General features: G+C 36.6%; 1 protein-coding gene across 5 annotated transcripts in view; it reads right to left on the bottom strand.

Moving 5' to 3' along the window:
- Positions 1-27,711, bottom strand: part of ELP4 (elongator acetyltransferase complex subunit 4) — a 256,311-nt gene that overhangs the window by 105,748 nt on the left and 122,852 nt on the right. For 4 of the 5 annotated variants that reach the window (XM_034769884.1, XM_034769882.1, XM_034769880.1 and 1 more), the window contains one exon: positions 26,170-26,276. In XM_034769884.1, coding sequence (XP_034625775.1) covers positions 26,170-26,276 — 107 coding nt within the window. Of the gene's footprint in view, positions 1-12,918; positions 13,039-26,169; positions 26,277-27,711 lie in introns of those variants that run through there. The other variant, XM_034769881.1, reaches the window with a different exon arrangement.

The following is a 27,711-nucleotide window of genomic DNA, read 5'->3' as shown; positions in this document are numbered from 1 at the left end:
CCTAGAGCCCATATGTCGTTGTGGACAAGAGGTAGCCTTGTTCACGGTAGAGTTTTTCAGAGTTAAACACGGTAGCCTGGTAGAGTTTTTCAGAGCTTTTAGGATCAGTGAGCTAGTACCTGGGTTCTGTAGGGATTCTCCTGAAGGGATTTGGAAGTGAGGGATATGCATTGGGAGGGGCAACTGCTGATATTAATCTTGAGTAAGTCAAAGATGGATCAAGGAGGTCAGAGTGAACCCATTACTTTACAGGAGGGTGGCAAACCCAGGATCTGCCCTGTGGAGACTGTTAGGGAATACATGTCAATAAGACCAGGGAGAGATGGATCCCTCTTTATCCATGGTGATAGGAGTCCTCTGACAACATACCAGTTTGTTACAATTTTAAGACAGGGACTGATGAGGTTGGGGCTTTCAGAACATGAATTTAATTTCCACTCATTCAGGATATGGGTGGCAACAGCAGTGGCTCAGCTAGGTCTGAGTGCCTGGGCAATTCAGCGTTGGTGTTTTGAAGCACACAGAATGTGTGAGATACCCCAGGAAGGATATGTGTTAATTTTCCTTTGCACTTGCATTCCAGATGCAGGCAGACAGTGCTATGGATCTGCTGGCACAGTATTGTTTTACTGGGTGCGCAGGTGAGCATCCAGGTTGTCTAGAGGTTCACAGCTGGGCTGTGGTTCAGATATGATTGTGGTTCACCTCAGGGAAAATGATTTGGGAACGTGTAAAGGGATGGGATTAATACTCAGATCTATGAGGGATGGGGGCAAGATCTTGGAACTTTCTCCAGGAGTAAAAACTATTTGGTTAGACATGTTGCCATGCAGGGTATGGCAGGGAGCTGTGAAACACCCACATGTTGACAAGGCTAGGAGGATTGGTAATTTGTCATCAGAGCATAGCATACAGGGCACCAGAGTTATTCAGGGAGGATAGGGAGCAGATACATTTTTCGCTGATATTAAAGAAGACATCAATGGATGTTTGGGAACTTAGCTAGGTATTGCGATTGGTAGCCAAGCTAACTGCTGGTGCCTCCTTGGGGTGGATGTCCAATGCAGAGTACTCTATAGGAATGGATATGGTGACTGGATAAAAAAGACTGGTAAAGGATTTAAAGAAGGTACTCTTTAAAGGAGCAGAAATTGGAGTGGGGGAGGAGGTTCAGGGCTCCTATGACTTCTACAGCAGGGAGTCAACTGCCTTCCTCTTTTAGAGCCCTCCTTAAACCTCATTTAGGGAAGAGGATGAGGTCTCAGCAATGGGTTGGCTGGGGACCAGGATGGACAAGGGGAAGGGCTGACAGCAGGTATGTGTAAATGATCATGGAATTACCTGCATTGTACATTTTTATCTGCCAGTACTTCCAGACATTTAGGAATAAAGTTGTGGCCTAATTAAACCATATTTAATGGTCCTCCTTCTTGCATAGCCACAAAGAATACTTATTACCATTGCTGGAGACAAATATGGGGGGGGGGGAGAAAGGGGGAGAAAAAAGTTTATGTTACATTTCAAAAATCAAAGTTTGTCTTCCTTTTTCCCAGACATACAAGAAATTGACAGAGGAGTCTTTTCTTTCTTGAATCATAGGCTAAATTTGAACCACCTTTTACCTGTTGCTCATAGTGTTTAATGCATTGAAAAATTACTGCTGTCAGCTCCAGTGCCCCCAAATGCTGCAGCTACTTTGGATGTGGGAAATCACAAGTGACTAGACAGCCCCAAGGCATGAGTCGATCAAGGTGGGAATAGAGCCCTATGCAGGTATGTTTATCCACAGTCCATTACCCGACTAGCTTGTCAGACTGTTGTTTCCTTAAAATAACCCAACAACAAAAAGCTCTAGTCACATCCACTCAGAACCCAAGGAAGGGAAAAATATTTGTTTCTTTTATTTTGCAAGGAACAATCCCATCCTGACTAAAGTACTTCTACCAAGACTACATTCACTCAGTTCACCATCTTTGATTTCCCCATCTGTCTCGTTAGGGTACTTTAACTATGATACCATAATTAGTCATAGCTTAATTTTCATATGTGACTTTCCATTAGGATTTATCTACTGAGGTTTCCAATTTTGTGAAAATACATGAAAGATTTATTTTTATGTGAGAACATCCAGTGTGGGGTGAAGGCCTTATTTTGATATTCATGTCACATTTCTCAAGGCTACATATCACTCCTTCAAAGCCTAAAATGCAGGGCACAAATAGCATTCAAACAGGCTTAATCATTTTATGAGTTGGCCTGTTATACTGCTGACTTTTCACTTTATAATGGGCAAGCCCAGTTATACATACCAAATACACTATATCTTTCATAAATGTCACATTGTGTAAGACTCTGGCATTTGCCAGTCTTAAAGACTATATCAATCAGTTGAATGAGGCACACTGTATCATAGATTCATAGAGTTTAAGGCCCAAAGGAACCATTATATCATGTAGTCTGACCTCCTGTATATCACAGGTCATTAAATTTCATCCAGTTATCCCTGTATCGAGGAAATAACTTATGTTTGGCTAAAGCATATCTTCCAGCAAAGCATCCCATCTTGATTTGAAGACATCATGAGATAGGGAGTTTACCACTTCCCGTGGTAGTTTGTCCCAATGGTTAATCATCCTCACTCTGAAAAATTTGTGTCTACTTTCTAATTTGAAGTTGGCTGGAAGCTGAAGCCTGACACTGGTTCTTATTATGCCTTTTTCCACTAGATTAAAGAGCGCTTCTTTAATGGCTGGTATTTTCTCCCCATGAAGGTACTTATCAGCTGTAATCAAGTCACCTCTCAGTCTTCATTCCGACAAGGTAAAAACAGCTCAAGCTCTTTAAGTCTCTTACAGTAAGACATTTTCTCTAGACCTCAAATAATTTTTGTGGTCCTTTTCTGCACCCTCTCCAAATTTTTCAACATCCATTTTAAAATGTTGGTATCAGAACTGGATGCAGTATTACGATATCATTCTCACCAATAGTGCTAAATCATCATCTCTCTACTCACTATACTCCTGTTTATACATCTAAGGATCTATTATCCTTTTTGCCAGAACATCACTCCACAATCTTTTTCAGAGTCACTGCTTTCCATGATCTAGTCCCCCATTCTGTATATATGGCCTGCATCCTTTATTTCCAGATATATAACTTTGCATTTGACTGTATTATAATACATTTTGTTTGAATGGGCATAGGTTAGCAAATGATCCAGATCACTCTGTATGACAGTTCTGTCCTCATCATTATTTTTATATTTACTTCCAGATCACTGATAAAAATATCGATCATCATCAGACCTAGTACTGATCCCTGCAGAATTCTAGTAGAAACACCCCCATGCAAGGATGATTTCTCATTGACAACTACATTTTTTGAGTTAACCAGTTCTTAACCAATTTAAAGTGTGTCTATTGATACTGTATAATGATAATTTTTAATCAGAATGTTGTGCAGTACTAACTCAAACACCTTACAAAGTCTAAATATATTACAACTGTGCAGTTACCTTTATCAACCATTCTTGTAATCTCAAAGGTTTGCTTGACATGATCTATCTTCCATATCACCACGTTGACTGGCATTAATTATATTCATATCCTTTAATTCTCTATCAGTAAGGCTATGATTTAACCAGAGATATTTTTAGTAAAAGTAATGGACAGGTCATGGGCAAGAAACAAAAAAAACCCCCACAGCCCATAGCCTGTTCATGACTTATACCATAAATACCCCTCACTGAATCTTGGGGTGGGATGGAGGGGGAGGGGGTTGCTGCAGGGGGAGGGAGCCCACGACACCAGCAGCTGGGGGTGGTGGGAGTCCTGGGGGGCCTGTGGCAGCAGCTGCAGGGGGGGAAGCCTGAGTGAGCTCACTGCTGCTCCAGCCACCGCCATGGGGCAGGAACACCAGGGGAGGGACCCGGGGGGCGAGCGGATACTTCGGCCGCTGCCGTGGGGGGAAGCCCGGGGGAGGGGGGCAGCAGCTGCTCCGGCCATCACCGTGGGGGGGGGGGGAGCCACGGGGAGGCCAGCAGCTGCTCTGGCTACTGTCATGGAGGGAGGGGGAGTCCCAGGGGGCCAGTGGCTGCTCCGGCCGCCTGGGGACTGCTGCCGGGAGCCACCAAGCTGCAACTGCCCCCAGGACCACTGCCCAAGCAGCTGGACCTGGGGACTGCTCAAGCAGCGGCCGATGTGGCTGGCCCTGGGGCCGGGGCTGCTCCAGCAGCGGCTGGTATGGCTGTCCTCCACCCACACTTGCAGCAGCAGAAGTCACGGAGGTCACAGGAAGTCATGGAATCCGTGACCTCCAGGACAAACATGGAGCCCTATTTATCAGTTGAATCCTTATCTGCTTCTTCATTATTTTGCCCAGGCTTCATGTCGAACTAAAGTGCCAGTAGCTATCAGGGTCATCCTGTTTGAATATTGGTACAAAATTAACTCTTCTAGACTTCTGGAATTTCTCCAGTATTCCAAGATATATTAAAAACTAACACTAGCAAGCAGGAGATCTCATCATCCAACTCTTTTCATACTCTTGGAAGCATGTTATATGGGCCACCTGATTTGAAAATGTTTATCTCTAGTAGAGGTTGTCAAACATCAATTACTAATGGACTGGAAAGTACTTCTTTATCCTCATATAAGTACATCATACATTTCTTTTCAAATACAGAGCAGAAATATTTACTGAACATTTCTGCCTTTGCTGCACCATTATTAACAATTTTACAATCTAGAAACGGGCTTATACCACTGCTAGGATTTCTTTTGTTCCTAATATACTTAAGTTCCTTCTGATTGTCCTTAGCTCTGCCAGCTATGGATTTTTCCTTGGTATTTTTAGCTTCCCTTATCAATTTTATGCACTTCATAACTTCAAATTTACATTGATTGCTATCTATTTCCCCCTTTTTCAATTTGTTATATATTGCTTTTTAAATTTCTAATTACTGCCCTCACTTCACCATTGCACCTAAATGTGCTTTTAGCTAAAGTTATCCTCTTTTTTAATTGTGGAATGATGGCTTTTGAGTCTTTTAATAAATTCTTTTTGAAGAGCTTCAAATTTTTATTCACATTTTTCTATCTAAATTTGGGCTTCTAATCAGTTTTGCTCATAATTTTCTTCAAGTTTGGGAAATCAGCTCTTGTGAAACACCAAGAAATATATATTACTGGTTGGGATTATCCTCTGTTTGCCCACACTGAATATAATCAGGTCGTGTATGCCTGCCAATAATATACACTATATAATCTATGCTGTATGTAAAAATCAAAATCACTTTATTAAAGGTTACATTTTTCTGTATTAAAAACCTTTAATCTAAGGATTTGGTTTAGATTAATATACAGAAGTTGCTGTGAAGAAATTACAAATAATTAGATTTTTATCTTGAAGTGTAACGTTTAGGGCCCTACCAATTTCACGGCTGTAAAAAATGTGTCATTGACCATGAAATAAGCCCCTCCCTCTGAAATCTGATCTCTCCCTTGCTGCTGGGAGTGCCCCAGTCAGGGGGCTCCTAGCTGCAAGTCCTGGCTGGGCTGGGGAGGGAGAGGACTTGTCCTTCCCTTGCATGGCAGCTCGGGGGAGAGAACAGACCCACTTCCGGGAACCTTTTGGGTTGGGACCCCCATGATTACAACACCTTGAAATTTCAGATGTAAACATCTGAAAACATGAAATTGATCAATTTTAAAACACTCTGGCCCTGAAATTGATCAAAATGGACCGTGAATTTGGTAGGGCCCTAGTAATGTTCAATGACTCCTGTAATTGCACATATGCACATGTAGTGATCCTAAGGTTATAATTAGTTGATGCTGAGGACATAACTGTGCATGAGAAGATGAACACAGGGAATGTTAGAAGTCAGTACAAAATTAAAGCTGCCTGTCAACATTAATGTACATGTAAAACTTTTAAAAAAGTTTGATTACTTTTTGAAACAGAACAAGTTTATTTTGTTCACTTTGGGCATCTGCACACCTTCTTTATGATGCACAATCTGCTTGTATAACTATGTTATATGAAAGAGCTGCATTATGTAGTTCACTGGACATATTTATGCAAAATTCCAAGCTAAATTGGATGCAAGTGATAGCAGAATATGGCCCTAAAACACCAACAAACTTATTTCTTCAATAATCTCAAACTGAGCTCTGTAATAAATACAGCAGGTGCCTATTAACAAATCTAACTAGATGACTGAAACACATATCAGGATACTATGATTTACTTGCTAACAAAACGGATATTTGTAATAGCTGCCAAATGATTACTTTATTCATGTTTTATTTCCAAAAACACCTCTATTTTTAGAATGTCTTAAGAAACGGGGTATAGGGTACATGGAGTTTAGTAAACCACAGCTGAACATATTGGTAAATCTACAACTATAAATACAAAATTCATCCTATTCTTACTTAAACACACCCACTTCAGACCCATTCACAGGTAAGTAACAAGATCAATTAAAACAAAATCCAAAATAAAACAGAAAACCTGGATATTTTTAAGCTGAGGGCCTACTCCTTTCAAATGGTGCTATTTGGTATCATTGTTATGGTGTTAGCATACCCTATATCCCTTCCTAGAAACAGTTCAGTAGAAAATATACTGGAAATGGTGATAGAAAAAAAAAATCTAAGACGCTAAAATAGAAATCACTACAGCAAAGCTGATTGATGGCAAAAATTGAATTAAAACCTCAGACCAGAATGTAGAGAAAATGATCAAGTCAAGAGTACACATTACTGACTACATATCATGGACAAATTAGTATGAAAATTTGTGAAAATCAACATTAAAGTAACAAGGTGGGTGAGGTAATACCTTTTATTGGAGGTAACTTCTGTTGGTGAGAGAGATAAGCCTTTGAGCCAGACAGAGCTCTTCTCCAAAACTTGTCTCTCTCACCAACAGAAGCTGGTCCAATAAAAGATATTACTTCACCCACCTTGTCTCTCTAATATCCTGGAACCAACACAGCTACAACTATAGTGTATTCCGCATTAAAGCAGACTGCTGTTTATAATAATTAGCAAACTAACTGTGCTCTAAAAACCCAACACACTGGGGATGCTGGAAAGTTAAGAATGTTAATTTCCAGCCTTCATGGAAGTTCAGCTTCCCATTCTCCTTGATTACACTTTGATAAATGTCCCTAAAACTGGCATTGTATTACTTAATTTTTATTGTTTATCAAGGACTTTGGGTCAGATTCATTCAGTTCAGAAGTAAAGAAGCGTTCTCTAACTGCTAGCCCTGAAACTCAATCGGTGCTTGAAAGTCAAGATGTGTTCTTTCTGGCTTGCACACGGTTGATGATCTGCAAACTAAAAAATAATCCAGGTTATTCTCCCAAAATTCTATTGCCTCTATGATGATAACAGGAGAGAAAGAATTAAAAACTTATTTTACCAAGTAAAGTTAGAATTACTACTGCTTAATATGTACCAGGGAGTAGTTCTGTTGTAGTTATTTTCTGACCATAACTGAATTTCCAACACACAGGAGGAACAGTATGCTGACAAGACTTTAAGCCAAAATCAAGTTTTGGTGGCAAGAAAAGGAGACAGTCTTTAAAGGAACAAGAAAATTCTGTTTTCTTAACCTTACCCCAGTCACTCAGTGCAAGGATAAGAAATCTATCATACTGTTTATGAAATAGAAGATACCAAGTTCTGGGTTGTTATTCAGAAAAAGAATGATCTTTCTAGGATTGTGTACAGGAAAAATGTTTACTATCAAACAGTAAGAGAGGAGGCATAGGTGAAGAAAGTCAATGATAATAACTAGATAAGTATGGGAAATAAGATATGTTTTGGTGTAGGTTTACTATGCTGTTACTGGAACAAGTCAACTATACATGATTGTGTGGCAGACTTATTTCCTCCCTGCTTTCAGAGTCACAGGTGATCATGCTTAATGATTTACATATGGAACAGGGTTCTGGTCTTCTGTACTTGTGAGCTGTAAATGCTACTAGAAGCATGATACCATATAGCTAACTTTGTCCCCAGATCTAAGGACAAATGCATTCACATTATATGAAGCTGTCAGCTATTTCAAGAACATCATTAACTTAAATTAAACTTAATCTACAGAAAAAAAGCCCTACAAAAATTGTATCTGATTTCTGAAAAAGGAGACATTTGTGAATTGATGTGTTTGTAACAGAACTAGAATAACAGTCATCGACTACATTCTGCCCTCATATACACACATGCAACTTCTCTTTATAGCGCCAGAAGCAGTGCACAGTTATTTAAGGGGACACCTCGATTTCACATATTCTTTGCCTCAAATGTACAATGTGCAACATGTGTTGTTACACAAAAATAATAAAAAGGTAGCAAAAGATACGCTAGAGTTTAATTCTTTAATGTGCTCTATTTTATTATGACTGTTTTTTTTTTTGTTTTTTTTTTTTACCAGAAGAGTAGGGTCCTCTTCCCCTTTACCCTCCATCTTCCTGGGAGTATGATTTTGTCAGCTGAACTACATTTAAACTTTGCATTTTAAAAATGTTTATCATTTTCTCATCATCAAGGATGATTTTCAGGCAAACATACATAGCAAATATGAAATACAGCACTTGTGAAGAAAAAGACTATTTCAAATTTTCTTCAATTTATGCTGAAGTAACTATTACAAAACAGATTTTATATAAAAAGGTTGAAAACCTGCAGAAAGCACTTTCAACAGAAGCTTTTATTTTGGAGAGATAGTTCAGTAATCCTAATCTGAAATCAAAGGTTTATTCTCTTCATATTTGCAGTAGACATTTTAACAAATCAATAAAAAATTAGCAACCCTTTAAATAAACACACACTCTGAAATCTAATTTTAAAAGAATTTGTGTTTGACAGAGGCAGGTTTTTTCTTGCCATTCTTTCTCAGTTTCTGTATTATCAAAATGCTCCAAGCAGGTGTAAACTCTGATAAAGATCAACAGAGTAACAGGCATTTTGTCTGATACTTGACTATCATTTGTTCTATTAATAAAAGAAAATTCTCAGACAACAAATGAAGTCTTAAATGCTTTTTTCATTTTTAAACCTATGTACACATAATATTATCTTGGATAACCTATATCAGTTTCTAATAAGACAAGTAAGCATTTAAAGGTTTTAATGAATTAATAATCAGAAAAAAGCTTGCAAAAATAAAATGTTCTGCTAAGGAAAAAGCAGCAGCAATATATCTGAAAACAAGGAAGTTTAAAAAAAAAAAATCTACCTTGCCTTTACATGCTTTGCTAAAAGTCTCTTGACATAAATAAAAAGGATCCTCCCCAGCATATGGAGGAGTTGCTATGCCCTTCCGGGGATGGTCTGTAGCTATGTTCACCTCAGGCATGCCAAGGAGAGGTGAATTGTCAAATGTAATTTCAATCATTGGCTGATTTGGTTGAGGCAGATTAGTTGTATGCAATCATGATAGATAGTTTATCCGAGCCCCAAACTGCCGCTTGGGAAATCTTGCACGCAAACGAACAGAAACTCAGTCATTATTAGTGTCAAGAATGTATACACAGGCAAAATTTGGTTGGCAGCCAGGCAAAATGAATCAAGGCGAAAAAGTGACCAATTGCATGTTCAAAATGGAAATTGATAGGCATGTTGTAGTTTGGAGAGATTTTAAACACCAGAAAAAGTCATACATTATTAATTATTCAATTATTAATATTTTAAAAAGTCTTTCGGTATAAGGAAATGTTATTTTTAAAGTTAATGTAAATTACATGCATCTCAATTTTTAAATCTTTATCTTTATCCCAGAAGCTTTGTTGTGGCAATGCGGGGTACATCTTTTTACCTGAGTATTTAAAAATCATTTTTGTAGATACAGAATTTAAATATTTCTCATTCAGTAAAATATCATAAAATAAGCCAGTTTTCACTCAAGAAATCTTTTTTAATTGATATTTTTAAACCAATTAAAGAAATATTTGTTGTTGAATTACTTCTGGGTCAAGAAATAACTGCATCATCAGAAGTGGGGTAGGGTTAAATATGACAGTATACAGACCATATTTACCACAAATTACCTTTCAAAAGCTATTTAAATATTACATCAACAAAACAGTAAAATACACCTGTGTGAGTAATCGCAAGCCCTGATCCTCACAATAAGTAGCAAAAAATTACCAAAAAAAGAATGTCCTCAAGTTTCATTGCCTGAAGTGATATGCTCTGACAAATCTAACAGCTCTTTCTGTGTCATTCCTAATGCAGTTGTCACTCAGTATTATCCATCCTCATTAATGACAATGGGAAAGTTTATCTTGGGAACACGTTTTAAATCATCCACTCTTTACAATGGGACCATGAAATCTCTTACAAAACATGAGGCGGGAACTACTCTGACAACAAAACCCCTTCCTGGCAGCTTACTCTATTCCTGTTCAAGGAATAATATGTTTACCATAAAATCATACAGAACAATATATCAAATGAAATTTGAAACAAGAATAGCTAGTGTAATTTTCAAGCTAGCAAGTATTTTTGCAACATTTTTATTCAGCTCAAAATATTATTTTAAACGATTTATCAATGCAATCTTCCGTAGATCCTTACTTTCCCTATAAACAATAATCAACTACATGAAGTGCAAAACATTTTCCTGATACTTCAGAAATATACATTTACTTTTTTGTAATTAAAGGGATTGCTAACAAAAGAATTCTAGATATGTGTAAAACAATTCCTTATTACAGACCACTTTTGTCTCAATACAAATTACACTATACCTTTTCATATTTTTATTAAGATTTCTACATTTTTACTTCAACAACATTCTTGGTTTTACACCTGTTTTTCCCTTTGGCCTAGTAAATACTGTTTGCCTTTGATTCAAAAATTTGGAAAGCAATACTCGTTTGCACAGATGCTATGCACTTTGCAGTAGATTAAACTGATCACCTTACTCTGCATATTGTAATAGGAAAACTGAAGCATTCATCAGCTTTCTTTTCTTAGCTTTATTTATAAGAACTCAAATCTATCAACCGTCTATCAAAGCAACAGTTGAAGTACTTCAGTTTCAATTATCTCTTGTATTATCCTATCTTCAACTAATACCAGTCTTTTTAGATCAACATAAAAGGTTGCATCATTTCAAAACACACAAGTTAAAACAGCAAAACTGGACAAAAGGTTTAAGGGGCCAGTTTTTCAGATATGCATGCCTGTGACTTGCACACACACCTCTTGATTTGGGTACGCAGATAGACATATGTCTGCAAATCAAGATGGCAAGCATACACTGGAGTTTGAGAGCGTGCAAGTGCAGATACACGAAGGTACACAGGCCAAACTTTATGCATAGTTTGAAAGTCCTAACCTAAGCATATTAGGTACTTGCAATGATTATACCAGCTTAAACCAGTAAGCTGAAAAACACCAATGTGTCTGTTGTAACTATTAATTCGCATAACCAATTAATAATAAAATCTTCTCAATCACAGAGTGAACATGTGACCTTAATTCCTTAATTTCCTTACTATAAAGATACAACTAAACCCAATCTTGCAGTTTCGGATCATTTTAGTAGCTTGGACCTGTTCTTGTTGGCCCCTTCACAACCAGAATGCTCTTTTTATGACCAGCAAATGGAAGATATAGGCTCAATACTAGCTAGCCAACTGAGAGCTGCATTCTTTATGCAGGATGCATAACTGGTTCCCCCACATAGCCTCAAAAAAATATCCCCTATTGTCGAGGGCCACACAGAATGCAAATGCCCATTCTGCTTCTGCACATCCCACAGATCATTCACATAGCACGATCTTTCATTGTTCAATAGGATTTCAATTGTTTATTAATGTGGCAATATTTATTATCTTCTTATTCTGGAAAGAAAAAGGGCATTATTAAAAGAAAACGGACAAATCAAATGTCTTTTCATTTACCTAATGAGCAATATGAGAAGTACATATTAGTTATTAATTAAAAGGGATGATTACGTCATCTATAATATGGTACTGAAATTTAAATCTATAAAAGTATACAGCTTAAACAAGACAGAAATATAAATCAAACAACTTTTAGTATAGCTTTATATGGATGAATTGTTTTCATTTTTATTGGCATCAGAGTTAATGTCTAAATATACATTTTTAAAATAGTTATATATTTTAATGATACATAATAGTTAAATAATTAAATAAAAATAAGCAAAAATATACTTAAGACAATCTGCAGTTACTAAACGCCTCTTTACTTAAGTAAAATGCAGACTCCTTTTAACTATGCAGCACTTCAGAGCATCAGGAATCTCTTGTTAGTTACTTACTGAAATATCTGCACACATTTAATATTTATGTTGCCTTTCCCTCTATCCATTTTTAAACAGAATTAAAGGAGTAGCTATAACAACTTTGACAATAAGGCTATGGGAATGTTATTTTTAGTTTAGACAATGATGCAGACAAAGCAGAAACAGCCCATGGCTATGGTACTGTTGAAGGGCAGATCTAAATTCCAACATTTCATTCTCTTCTTCTTATTTCCTTATCACAATTTCTCTTGCTGTAAACAAAACTATATTTTAACAGTACTAAGAAGCACTTAAATTACAAACTTAGCACTGGTGCATTTTTCTTAACATACATATGTCTTAATACTTATAGATGCAGGACAGATTCACCCCCAGGTTACAGCAACATAACTTCATATAACTCACATTACAAAGCTTCTGGTGGCAGAAGGCCTGGCCTGCTGAAGGGGTGTTGCAGCAGCAAAACGAACCTACATCCTGCCCAGCAAAGCCAAGCCGAGCCCAGCCCAGCCCAGCCCCACCATAACTCACCTCAAAAGCATTAGAAGCACTGACCAGAAGAATGTGCTGATTCAGTGCATCCCCAGGGCAGCCTTCGTTGGTGGACCTACATAGATAGCAGCCATGACAACAACTTTATGCTGCCTTTCCCTGTTGGAATTGCCAAATCAGGTCAAAGATATAAATACTCCGCGCCGAACCCCAGGAATTACCTCCATGCTCTCCCCTTCCCAGTGGACACTGCAAATTCAGAAAAGACAATTTGTATCTTCCTAAGCCAGCAAGCAGTATTTTCCAGAATATTTGTAATGCCAGAGTTCAAAAAAAAAAAAAAAAAAGCGTACTGCACATTAATTAAAAATTGTCCCGTACACTCCCTCCCACCCAAATAATCATGCAATGTTCAGGTTGCTCAATTAAACGCTCAAAAGGCAGGGTAATGGCAATGTTAAGGTTCAACAACAGAACCTTATTAGTAATAGCAGTAATTATTTGTATTACCTAGAACATAGGAGCCCTAGTCATGAACCAGGACTCCATTATGCTAGGTGCTGTACAAATAGAGAAATAAAAGATGGCCCCTGCACTAAGGGGCTTAAAATCTAAGTATAAGACAAGAGACAACAGATGGATACAGTCAGGGGAGTCAAAATAAATAATGGAACAATACTGGTCAGCACGATAGGCAGTGGTCACTGCACATTAGCAGCTTAACTGGTATCAAGTTTTTTGTGGGCATCTAGAAGAGTTTTGAGGAGAGATTTGTAAGTGGATAATTAAGTAGCTTTGCAGATCCCAAGTGTCAGGGGCAGTATGGCAGAAAGCATGAAATTGCTTGTTTGAAAATTTAACAAATGGGCAGTGGACATGGCATCCTGGGCTGATTGGAAGCGAGCATTGATAGCTCAATAGCAAATGAGAGATAATAGGTAGGGTGGGCACTGACTGTGAAGGGCCTTGAAAGTGAATACAAGCAGCTTACGTTTGATGTGGAAGAGAACCAGTGGAGAGATTCAAAAGAGGGGTGACATGGTCAAAATGATGGGCTAGAAGGATGATCACTGTAGCAGCATTCTGAATAGATATGAGTGGGGCAAGATTGTATTTTTCAGGGTCAGAAAAAAGGATATTGATGTAACTGAAAAGCAAAATGATGAGAGCTTGGATGAGAGTTCTAGATGGGTGAATGGATAGTAAAGGCCATCTTACGGAAAGAACCTGCAAGATTTAGATATAGTCTGGATGTGTGGACCTAGCAAGAGGTCCAAGGTGCAGAGGACACCCATGTTACAGGTCTGAGCTAGTCCTCTTATGTGTGTAGTTATATGCTACCTTGCAAAAAATTGCAAATTGTGCAATTTCCTAAAGCTGGAACTATTTGGCTAGATGCCACTGGGACACTGTTATCCTTGACCAAGGCCAGCAGAACTCTGCTGCTACCTTAGTCCGTTGGACACACACCACACACTTCCAACACTTAATGAAGCTTCTGCAGAGTCTGGGAAAGGCCCCTAAACTACCTTAGAAAAATATTCTAGCAGATATACTCAGTATTTGATTCTCTCATTTATAACTTAGTCACATCAAAGCCAATTTTCTCCAGAACAAGCCCATAGAATATCAAGGTTAGAAGGGACCTCAGGAGGTCATCTAATCCCACCCCCTGCTCAAAGCAGGACTAATCCCCAGACAGATTTTTGCCCCAGGTATCTAAATGGCCCCCTCAAGGATTGAACTCACAACCCTGGGTTTAGCAGGCCAATGCTCAAACCACTGAGCTACTCCTTCCCCATGCAGAAGAGTATTTCTAAGCCAAATTGCAACTTTCAAACTTTAGCCACTTCAGCTGTAGAATTATTATTTTTTCTTTAAACAAAAAGTGAGAAGGTGAAATTTATTTCTCCCCACCCAGCCAACACACACATTCATCTCACTTATATGACTGAATGGCTTTTGCTCAAACTTAAAATAAACAAATCTTATTAGGACAGAGCTCTGCCATTCATAAAAGTCAGTCGCAAAGGTGAATGTTTCATGCAGTTATTAGCTGTATTAAAATAGCGCTTTTAATGGAAACTAATTTGCAACTTTAATTATAGCGCTGCTACTGCTCCCAATGCGTGGGGGGAGGAGAGCTTAGAGGTCTAGGAAAGAAGGTTAAATAGACAACAGCCAAAATAAAATAAAAAAGTAACTAGTGATTTTGTGTGCCTTAATTTTTAGGTGCTGAACCTGATAATAAGGTTAAGAGAACCTTAAAGAAGAATGATTTTCATTAAGTGTTGAGCACTCACCTTCTGAAAATCAGACTATTTAAAGGTGTCTCAAAAGTTGGGCATCCAAAATCACTAGTCATTCTTTTAGAAGTGATAGTTACATGTCATACAGTTCCTGCCTCAAAGTGTCCGAAGTGAAGGGGTTTGTGGGCAACAGAAGATCTGAACCTTTACATGCTGACAGCATTCAAATTCAAGATAACATCGTTAAGAGATGACATCCCAGAGTTATGCTGGACAAGCAGGCCAGGCAGCCTCTGTTCAATGCAGCAAGTAATCTTTGTCTCATCTTAAGGGGCCTGGTGTGCCCACAGCCAGGTATTACAAACAAGCTGATCCTAAGTGATTAATGTTAAACTTTAAATTGCTTAACAAGCAACCTTTATAAATTGCCACTAAAACATACAGGAAAAAAAGTCGAACTGAGAGACAGGAATAGATAAGTTAGTAATAACAGTAAACTTGAAGTAGCCAAAATCTAAATGTATAAGTTGTATGTTTATTCATGACTTAGTTATTGTGTCTTTTATGCTTGCATTGATGGGAGGATCTACTGCTGCTAGCCAACAACTTTTTGGTTGAAGTTGCTGAATCCCAGAATATAGAGTTTGTCTCCCTATTGCCTCTCCCCCCACAATTTATGCTAGGTAAAGAAGCAGTGTTTTTGAATGGTGGTTGGAAAGCAATTTTTTTTTAAAAATAGCACTGAGTACCCCAACTTTTTTTCTGTCCTGCAATCATACCGGTTTTTGCTGTGATTCTGTCAAATCTCACAAGCTAAGAAAGGTCAAGGCTATCCTTAACACAAAAAGCTCTAAGGAATACTATTGTATTTTTGAATGAAGAGATGTTGATATTCAATAGGGGGCACTCTTTCTTCTAAGTCAGCAAAATAACACACTAGCATAGGATTAAAGAGCACTGTTCTAAGGGAGATGACACATTTTAACTAGATGAAAAATTGAGGTCTCTGACCATTTACAGTCACTCAGTATGAAATAATTTTTATATTGGCCAAATTACAATGTGGGTAGTTAAATTTTATATATCTACATTGTTGCAGAAGTTTCAGTTGGATAAAGTATTCACTACCTATCCTAAACAATTATGTAGTGTTGTTGTGTTCTCTTAAGCAGTTGTCACATTTCACACAAGAGGCGGTCGTATTCCAGTAATGGATGAAATGATTCCATTGTATAGTTTTCCTACCACTTTGTTGTGATGGAATCTTTCAAGCCAAAGAGTGCTATATAAAAGGACTATAATTAGTATTCTGAAACAGCAAGACTCTACCTTGATGGCTTCCTGACTCCTCCTGCTGGGAATTCTGAAGCTATATTCCCAGAATGGGTTTTTATCAAGATTTAATGCAAGTGGCATGGGAAATTCTTTTGCAATATCACTTATTGAATTGTGTTCTTCCATCCATTTCAGTAGACTTCCTAAATGAAGTGGAGTTGCTGATTTAGTAGGAGGAATGGGGGGGGAGTGGGCATGGATCAGTGTTCATGTTGCACTCCCCGTCAGTACCTGGCCCAACTGGGGAAGCTAATGATCCAACGAGCAGACCAAATTTGGTGATGAATCGTGGTCATATGACCCTGAGGTATGTTGTGGATATGCTAAGAAGAAGGAGGTGTAACTATTCCTTTTAAGTCAACAGTGAAATAATAGCCAACTCAGGTGCTAGGAACATTTGATTTTCAGCCTTTCTAGCCCAAATCTCAGTATTCTATTTTCTTTCATCTTGACAGGTGACTAAGTTTTCAACTACAACAATTCTTTAATATTCTGTATAACTGATAAATCCTTTAATGGTACTTTCCCATAGTCAGTCCTTAGTTTGGGGATGTGTACCCTGTCTGGTTGTCGAGTTTACTTCTCAAATATTTAGTTCCATACTATCTTTTTATGACCCATTTCTTTGAAAGAATTCCTGTACAGCTCAAAGCAATGTCATTGTAGATATTGATGGTAACTTTGGCCAAGATTTTCAATTGAGCCTAATGGAATTTGGCACCCAACTTCCACTGATTTTCAATCAGATTTGGCTGCCTATCTGTTAGGCTTCTGACAATTCCTTAACCTTCCTTTACCTAAGTTTACCCATATATAAAATGTAGATATAATGCTACTTCCCTACCTCACAGGGTTGTGGTGAGACTTAATTAATTATTATTTGTAAAGAGAGTTGCTTGTATTAAAGGCATTAATAATAGTTTGTACTTCTATATTGATATTATTTAGGCATTTAAACTTTTGAGATGGGATTTTCAAAAGTAGCTAAGGGAGCTAGCATCCAGTTCCCATTAAGAATAAGAATTGGGTGCCTAACTCCTTTAGTTGCTTTTGAAAATATCACCCTCAATTGCTTCCTGATGAGTCTCCTATCCTTCCACACCAGGACTTGGGCTCAAAAATACAAATAAGCAAGAAAAAAACCTTCATAAGAAAACTGTGGATAGACACTGGCCTCATCCCCTTTATGAAGGTAGTTTGGAACAAATGAGCCAGCTCCAAAGAACCTGAATTAAAATTAATGCATTGAGTTTTTCCACAAAAGGATATTTTCTCATCAGTGATTTTTGTGGCTTGAAATCAAATTTTAGAATTTTACCGAATTTCTATCTTTGGTGACAGTATCACTCCAAAAGTAATAGGGTAGTCCATTGCTGGTTGTCAGGTCCTGACATTAATGAATATTAAACTAACAGGGAAAGGGAACTCTTCCACTATTTCCCAAATTATTAAGCATATGATTTAAAAAGAAATGCTAAAGTGTAAACATTTGTATGGAATATATGTTATACTCAGAGTTTGCCTACAAAAGAAAGTTGGTTTGGAATAAGATATGGTGTGAATTTAAAGATGAATTATTCCTGATTAACTCCATGTGTGGATACTCTTATTCCATAATACAGGTGCCTTATTACTCTTTAGCTTAATCCACTTGATTACACTAATTCAGAATAAAGAACTCTTCTTCCAGAATAAGAGCATCTACATGCCATGTTAATCAGAAACATTTAATCATTTAATTCAAGAATAACTCCCAGTGTAGACAGACATGCCCTTTGATACATAAGGTATTTTCTATCCTTACTAACAATATGTGTATCATAGAGATACATTTTAGTCTAGTCAACTTGTTCTTAATTTGTATCTTTTAATATTAATAAACTGGGAATGTGTCAACCTCCTTTTTTGGTATTGGAAACACAAGATAAACTGACACATTTATTTACAGACTGAACAAGGGTATTTCATGCTGTAGCACTGACCCTTAGTCCATTACAATATGTCCAAGTGACCTTTAATTGAACACATGGCTTTGTTTCATGCTATTCCAGTGGTGCAACACAACTACATTACAAATTGGTATCAATATTTCTAAACAAAAGAATAACTTATTTAAATAATAATGAATGAGACATTAGCTTAATAAAAAGGAACTGCAAAAACATTGTATTACAACATTTTAAGTGTCAAAGTTTTGAGAAAGTTAATTCTGTTAACAAAATATGAAAGATACAGGATACCGCAGAGCTAAACACATAAACACATCTAGAAGTTAGTATTTTTCAGTTTTGTTCTGGTGATATTTGCTACATTATCTTCATGCACCCATCTCCAAACTGACCAGTCAATATCAGCCAGGACTACTTAATATTAACAGGTGACAAATACTGGCAGAATTTTCTAAACTAAAATGTCTAAATAGCAGTATATTCAGATTCAGGCATTTCATCTTCTACTTCATTTTGTAATAATATTGTTCAGTTCTAAATTCAGTGCAGTACAAAGATCTTATTACTTGATTTTTCATGTTTCTACAAATTATCAATATTCAGATTTTTTTTTAAAGGAATTGCATTTCAAGTATTATTTTAGCCAAAGAAATGATAATTTTAAAATAATAACCCAAAACCTTATCTAAAGTGTACTGTCAGAATTTTAAACCCATTTATTTATTGAAATTATTTGAAAGAATGTAATACATTTTTGACAGGCAGTCTTTTACAATATTGAAATCAAATCCTTGATGTCATCAAACCCTTCATATTCTCTGCCTTATTCCTGGAAGGCTCATGCCAAAATGATTTAGTTTGATTTTCTTTAACAATGGTAGGTTGGCTTGACAGCATCTGACAAAACAATTCAGTGAAGTACACCATATCAGGTAAAAAGAACCTGAACTGGCTACTAGATGAAATAACATAGAATGGAACATAGAGTTATAAGGGTATTAATTTTGATTAGGATCTCTTGTTTAAGAAAGGTAACATTTAATTTTATGTGAAGAAAATTTCAATGCTATTATGCTTACCCACTTTCCATCTATGCTTCTAAAAAACAAAATGAATATCTAATTCTAAAAACCAAAATGAGTATCTTAATTATTACAGTGGGAGAAGATGGGCAGGTGTATCAATGACACAATTTGGAGCAATTCTGGTTGGACTACCATTAACCTCCATTACAATTTATTATAGTATTTTCTTCACATGGTGTACAGCCAGAGTTCCTTGAATCTGCCACCTTCCAGCCTCTGAGCTGAAGTGGAATCTCAACTGTGTGATGTTCAGGAGAAGGCAGGAAGCAGTTCAAGAACAGGGAGGAAGCATTCAGAACAGCCACTATCTTTCATGTGATCCACCAAGCCCAGATGCTTCCAAAGGGGAATCAAGCCCCTGGATTGTAGCCACTACCCAAGCTTCATACCATTAGTAAATCAAAGAGCAATGCTTTCTGAAACACTCAAGAAAACCTCGTAGCCTCGTTGTTTTGAAACCAAAAATTTAAGTGAAGTGCTGTCTACACTACAAGTAGATCCATGTAAAAGGCTCAAGTTACAACATGGTTGTCCTCCTGCCAAAGAAATGTCAGCATCCATTTTGAGGTGTAATGAGACCTCAATATGTTTTAAGAATCATACTAATACTTTGGCAAAATCTTTAAAGCACAGGGAGGGATGTCCTGTTTACATGGAAACTCAATCCCCCAACATGATTGTATATGCTGTGTACTGTATATAGGACTTATATCTGCCAGAAGTTCATCCCAATAAACAGGAATGTAGTTGAGTCTTTTTGATCAATACTTAGGAAACTATAACTTGACTAAGATTCCAATAAGTGATTATGTTCTAGCTTCTAACAGTTCTTATACTTACAAAGTTTATGGCCTATGTTTTCTTTAAAAATGTTACCTGAAATAGTTCATTAATTTCATATGCATTGATAAAATGGAAAATAATGCACCTTTATAAAAAAAAGTGAAATACAATCAGAATTGAGATGATCATCAGTGAAGGCTGCTCGGAGTAAAGAATTTCTTGGAGAAAAGAAGCTTAGGAATAGATGATATAACTATTCAAAGAGATGTAAATGTGTGTATATAATATATATAATTTTACTTGCAGATAACTTTATTATACAAAGATGTACATCTCTCTCTACACACATACACATACGCCATATATGCTGATGACAGGATTAATTTTTCACATCAGCAAAAATAGCTTGGCAATATTATCCTCCTGAGTCAATATGCAGTCATCACTGTTCTTAATGCATTTAGTGAATGAGAACTGTGAAATATTTTAGGGTGCCTGGTTCAGCAATGTAATGGTCTGACAGAGTGCAGACATGCTAAGGCTCAGAGTTCAGGTCTTGAGCTCATCCCTTCATTCCTGGGCTAGCAGAAATTGGGAGTGCTACAGGACACAGCTCCTGAGGAAGGGGAATGGCTTTGGTTTTGCCTTCAGCAATCTCTTCTGGTTAAATGAAGGTGTCACACTGAGACGACTCAGCACATGTTTTGGAAAAAAAGGGGGATAGGAGAACACAGCAAAAAGGTTAAAGTATCGGGATTCAAGAAGAGACCCTCAAAAGCAGTGTTTCATGTTAACTTGAAAAATCCACCATGTTATAACCTTCCTAACATAATTAATGGATGTGTAACATACACTGAAGTGACTATGTAGTTACAACTGACACCTGGAAGAGCTAGCCAGTTTTGGAAATCATCTCGCCTCTAATAATATAAAACTTCCTTAGGTGGTGAAAAAAGAAAGTCCATTATTTTGATTGCTGTAGGGAACTCACATATTTATTACACACACACACACACACACACACACACACACACACACACACACACACACACACACACACTTACTTGTCTAGACTCTCTCCTAAATTCATAGCTTTTTCCTTTGGAAGCAATGGATATGACATTAAAAGAATGCACAACTGATGCAGAGTGCTTCGGAGTACAGTCTGTAAATGCCTGCCATTGAGATAGTAGCTACTTTACTGCCACAAGAGTACTCTAATTCTAATTCTTTTCTATATTTTCCTCTCCTTCCCTTACGGAACACCTTTGAGAGATGTGACCTTTGAGTTCAGGAAACTCACTACTATTAGGCTATATGTGGAATTGCAGCACAGCTATGATACTGGGCTTCAAACAGAATTGTCTTGCACACAGGATCTAAAGTTTATCCTCTAGCTTGTGCACGTACTATACATCCTTTAAAGCTAAGATTTTATTAATTATTTTTCTTATTTGTACAGGTCTGAATACAGAGTGTTTGCAACTAATAATAATCTATTTTTTCCACAACAATTGTAAATATTCTTAGACAAAATTTGCACAATAAAGGAACAAATATTATCTTGTAAATCTACTAAATGGCCATGATCTGAAGACTTAAAAAAAAAAATCAGGTGTAATTTAACAAAACAGGAGTAATTTAAAAGATTATTTGTATGAAGTTTCTCATCTCTAAACATTTCTCTGAATTTCTTAAATGATTAACTTTAACAATATAATAGTAGGAGTTTATGACCACCACACAATAACAAAAGAATAAGAATCTTATTCCAACTGTCTTATCAAACCAGGTAATGATGTCCTGCCAGCCAAACTCAGAGGGAACATGCGAAATAAATACTAAAGTAAACAGGCCTTAAGCCGCCTAAGGGAAAGTCAGCAAGATGGCAATTTCAATCATTTGGAATAATACTAAAGCAGCCCTAGGCTTTTCTCAGAATGGAAACATGTCACTGTTACCGCAATATTTCAACAAATCAGAATGCAAAAGAAAGGAACACTTATGTAATCACATTGGTAGAACAGCTCTTTACTCAACATTTAAATGGAAAAAAATTATGAAGAAATTCTCTTTATGTGAATAAGTGTAAGTGAACATAAATTACTGTAAGAAAAAAAGTTTCCTTAAAGGTCTGTAGGATTTCAAAAGCTTGTCATTTAGAAACAGTTTTCTTTAATATTTTTGGTACAAAAGGCTTTTAGAATGACAAGGAAGTGGTTACACCAAGAAAAACTATGAAGAAGGTGAGAGGCACGTTATAAGTGAAAATCTAACAAATGCTGATACAAGTTACACTCAGTTATGCACAAAAAAAAAAAGGGTATTTAAACACTAGCCTGGAAAGTTTAATTAAGATGAATAAGGCTGTCATACATTTAACTGAGAAATCAAAAAATATTTCAAATATTTGGGGAACTTACCTAATGAGTAAACTTTTAGTGTGTGTCTAGTCATGTAGCCATCTTTTAGTCAATCATCAGAAAATCAAAGGCAAATTGGCATGACTCAACCTAAACTTTAATACCGCATGATTGTGTCGTGTAAGCTTGTTTTGTGCGAGGGCTGCTGTGGTTTTAGCAGAGAGATTAACGACCGGACCTAAGCTGGCCTTCAAACCTTGCCCTGCTGATGCCTCAAGCCCTTTGAAGTCTGACCATCATACCTGGCAAAACAACAGTGGGAACTAGGCTGGTGTCAGATCTAATCAAGTTGCCTGCCTCAGCATAGCTAACTATGGGGTACACTAATTGGCCCAATTGCGGATTATACCTTTTGCTACAGATTCAAGACAATAATTTAGTCAAATGATGGTTTTTATCTCCTTCTAATTAAGATTCCAAAGTGGGAAGAAATAGGATTAGACAGGCTAACTTCAAAATTTTGTCCTTTAAAGTGGTATGCACATTAGATATGTCTATTTTGCCATGTTTAAATATGGCAACAAGTAAAGGTTTTGGGGAAAGATAAATACAACTGTTCTAACTCTTATCAAATATAGCTTTCCTGCAAATAGTTAAGCCAAATATTTTAAAAATGAAATATGTAAATCCATAAGAACACTCAGAGTATGTATTTTAAAAGGTGAACTAATGTATCCATCTTCAACACAAAAAAGTACTCCCCCCATGGAATACTTTTTAATCTATGTAATTTTTACAAAAAACAGAAACTCATAAAAGATATCTTAGGTAAATTTTCATATATAAAAACTTTAACAAAGCTAACTGTACTAAGCTGTATAAAGTGTTACTGTCCTCTTAGAAATAATTAATTCTATTAAAAATTTGTGACATCGATCTAAGCTTTTTTATTGAGGGCCAAACTATAGGTAGTTAAGTTTATTGATGTGAAAAGCAAGTCTGTGGCCCATTAGGGACTTTAAAAGTTGACACTGTGATGAAATAGGAAGTTGGACAGCTTTTTTTGAGGAGATAAAGGGGCCTCCTTCACTGCACACATTACAAATGTTGCCACTTGAGAAGCAGTAGTCTAGTGATGAAAACTTCCTTGAAGCAATTTTGTCAACAGTCACATGTTGTGCTTCCCTACCTCAGCATTTATAATCTGGTTTTAAAGATACACTCAGTTAGAGTTCAACATCACCTTCCCAGATATGTTTAACATACTTTTCACAGCTACTTTCATATTGTCTAAAACTGTAATGTATTTAAATATATATTCTCATTTCTAATTCTACCAAACTAGACTCTACAAATGTCCTTAACTCTTTAAAGTTTATTTTGTTTTTGTAAAGCTGCGATATTGCTTGTAAAGCACATTGTTTGCTACCTTTTGTTTTTGCCAAAGGATTTGGAATTGACTGCTGACACATTACATTTTAACTGTAGTATCCAGTTTTGAGTGATTCTATCCAGATCCTACTTTTTTCATCAATTTATTTTTTTCTTTTTCAAAAGTGACTTGCCTTCCAAAGCTACTCTGGTCAGTCAAGCTGTGCTTGGCCTGCTCCTTCTAATATAGGGAAGAAGAGAAGCTTATATGGATTGTAGCTTGGTGCAATGGGTAGAGGCATATCACAGAAGAATAATGGTCTAAGTTGTTCAAAGAGGACTGACTTGCCTCAACTTGGTTTGCAAAAAGTTTATCCCCATCAAGAACTGAAATTATTCAAAAGGGGCCCCTATCTGAACAATGAGTGTTGAAATTATTCAAGTGGGTCATCTACCGATCTCTACAGCAACAGTTTTTTTCCAAGGGTTCCATAACACCCCTGATTCAAACTCTTTTGTCCCTTGGCTAATGAAATTCTTTATACAGAGCCTCCTGATTTGGTTTTTACAGCAATAGAAAGTGGTAACCTTAGATCTTGCGGACAGAAGAATCATCTTCTGATCCAGGCGAGAAAAATTCAAAATATTTCAATTAATAGATAAAGTAAATGTGAATTTAATATAGTAGAAAATAATAGTGCATATTTGCTTGTGTTACTGAAAAGAATTATAGCTTATGTCTAAAACCTGGCATGAATCTAGGACTGATTCAAAAAAACCTAATAGTCTTTTGATAAAGTGAAATTATGTTAAAATGGTCTAAACCACTATGGTGGTTTATTCCTTAACTGTATTTTCTGAGAAGTGCGGGGAGGGGGGGGGAAATTGAACCCCGTCCCCTCCAACAGTCTCCTTCATGCATTTGGCTTTAAGTGGCTTTTGAAGGGAGTATCTCCAGTTGAGAAACTTCTAGCTATCATGCAGAGATGACCCGAATGAAGAACTGGCTGACCGATTAACTATTAACTACTCTCAATAGGATTAGATAATTAAGGACATTGATGACCATTAATTAGGAGGAGGGCACCTTAATTTGTCACTTGATAGGGCCCTTTCAATGATTTATAGGTTAGGGCTACTTACAATTGTGAAGAGAAAGCAAAAAAAAAAAAAAAGGCAAAAAAAAAAGGGAGAGAACCCTCAAGTTACCTTATCAAGTGGCCAGCTAAAGAGGGCAGAGGGTCAAATAAGGGCCAAAGTGGTCACTTAAGGGTGAAGTCCCAAACACCAAAGCAGTGCCAAGCCACATTGACCATCATTTGGTGATGAAGTAAAAAATATGCTAATTTATTGGTGGCAATTCTCTCTTTTATGGTTTCAAGCAGTTAAGACAAGTGGCTTGCTTAAGAGCTTTTCATTTGAAAAGAGATTAAACAAAATGGTTTGTCAGGACAGCTTGGCTGTTTTATGTCTTTGTTAAAAAAAAAAAGCTCAGACTGTACCAATGACTATCATATCATCCAAAAAGCCATCTCCCTTCTCTGAACATTTAGTTCATTAATAAATACATCAACTCTAATTGCTTAATAGTTCTATGTTCATTTGCTCTTTAGCAAGATTAAAATGAAATACATCTTTTGTATTACTCCCTTCCATCAGGACCGTCTGTATAAAGGTCAGAGAAAAAAAGTTTAAATTTAGTAGAAAATTTACTAAAGGACATTAGAGTAAGTGATACTGTGTTTAAAATGACATAAAAGAGCTAAAGGTGATTTCAGTAATGCAAAGAAAATGGTTTCTGAATACTGATAAGGACACTTATCCCTCATGTCACACACAATTTTAGGCAGCATTATACATTAAAGTCCCTCAACTGGGGTAATAACATGTAGCTATTTTCCCACTCACTAACACAAGTAAGAGTAAGTCATTAACATTTAATTAAACATGCTTCTAACATCCTCAGAAATATGTATGTCATACTTTGTTACTGAAGGTTGTGGCCTACTTCCTATACATTTTAAAACAAAATAAAATGTTTATGCATAATCTGATTTGGTACAGCTAGAGAGACTTATTTTTAATTTGACTGCATATTAAAATAATATTTTATAAAACCATTCTAAATAGGTGAACCACAATTAAATGAACATGTAACAAAAGTTAAAGTATTTCGCAAAACTAAAAGGTAGGACTTGCTCCACCTTTCGGGTTCTAAATAGTGAAACAAAACTGTTTCTCTTACCTCAATGGTGAACTGCTTCCTTTTTAATCTAAAAGCAAGGTCCTTCGTGCCTGACACATCACAGATCAAGCTATTAAGCCGAGGAATCTGGTGCACATGAATCAAACCTTGCGGAAAGGAAAAGTAAAAGGAGGAAAAAATGTAACAAAATGCTGTCATCCAGATGCATAAATTAAAGAGTCTTACAGCAGAATTCTGTATATTTACACACACTCATCCTCCCCTTTTTAAACTGCAGCTTACTACCAGGAGCAATGAAGCAAACGGTGCGATTATACTCATGTAATCAAGCAGAATAAGATAAACAGAAATCCTTGTGCGAGGAAAACTAATTGCATTTTGGTACAGAAGTACAGATGTAAAGAGGGATCTTAATACTTGTCAAAACTACAGCCGGTTTGTGTGTGATTTTCTCTTGTATTTACAGTAAGCAAATATGGCTATCACCTTGCATGCTGCCCACGGCACCACTGAGTGATCTTTATTTTATTAAATGCACCAGTAAGCAGCCAGCAAAACAAGGCTTATGGGTTACTGATAACCAGTGAAGCTGTAATGAAAAGTATTTCATTTTGCACCTTGATAATGACTTTTAAAAGTGTTGTGGTATACAGCATTTTAGAGCACACTCTTTGATAAATTTTAACCCCTGCATCATCCCAACAAAAATGAATTTTCTACATGCAAGACCTTTACATAGCTGTTCTAATTTTTTTATAACAATACTAGGTACACTGCGAGCTCTGCATTCCGTCAGTTGAAACTCAAGCTGATTTTTTCTGACAAGGACGCTGGATGGTTTTTGTTCAGCCTAACACAGTGTCTGAACAACCTAGGGGTCATTTTCCACAGTTGAAAACTAAGAATATTCTACAATGCTCTCAATTACTGGCCTACATTTGATATTCACAAATTCAGAGTGTCTACATGAAAACATTGCAGAGGCAAATTCAATAATACATTAATTTAGAAGAGCTATGTCACTTGAAAATGGCTACTGTGAGGAAACAAATTAAGACCAGTGTGAGGTATTTTTAAAATTTTTACTTTTTTTAGGTGGAATTACATAAGATAAAGAGGAAAAGTTTCATACGCTTTTAAATAGAGTTTTACAAATACTATCCTATTAAAAAGGGTCTTCTAAATCCTTGGGAAAATGTTATAAAAATAATCAAAAACCTCTTTTTCCAATTTACTGAATTCTAAGAATTATTTACATAGTTCAAAATGTGACCATAATGTACAGGTAGAGCAGCTCCACCGCAAAACAGAACTGTAAAGTATTATTATACACGTTTAATAAAGGGATATCTGCACAACCTTCAATCTTTACTTACTTTTCACAAGTTTAATGCAAAACTGTAGGCTTTAAAACAAAATAAATAAATTTAGGATTTACTCATAAATGCAGCAATGTCATCAAAACATTCTATTGAACTTTGTCTATAGGCAGAGCCTTGTGTTATCTGCAGTGAATAATGCATCTTTTACAAAGAAATTTTCAGGAAAAGAAACCACACCCTGAAACAATTAGAAAAATTT

Source organism: Trachemys scripta, chromosome 4 (genome assembly GCF_013100865.1).
Source record: "Trachemys scripta elegans isolate TJP31775 chromosome 4, CAS_Tse_1.0, whole genome shotgun sequence".
Classification (NCBI taxonomy): domain Eukaryota; kingdom Metazoa; phylum Chordata; order Testudines; family Emydidae; genus Trachemys; species Trachemys scripta.
This window is presented reverse-complemented; position numbering and strand designations above follow the sequence as displayed.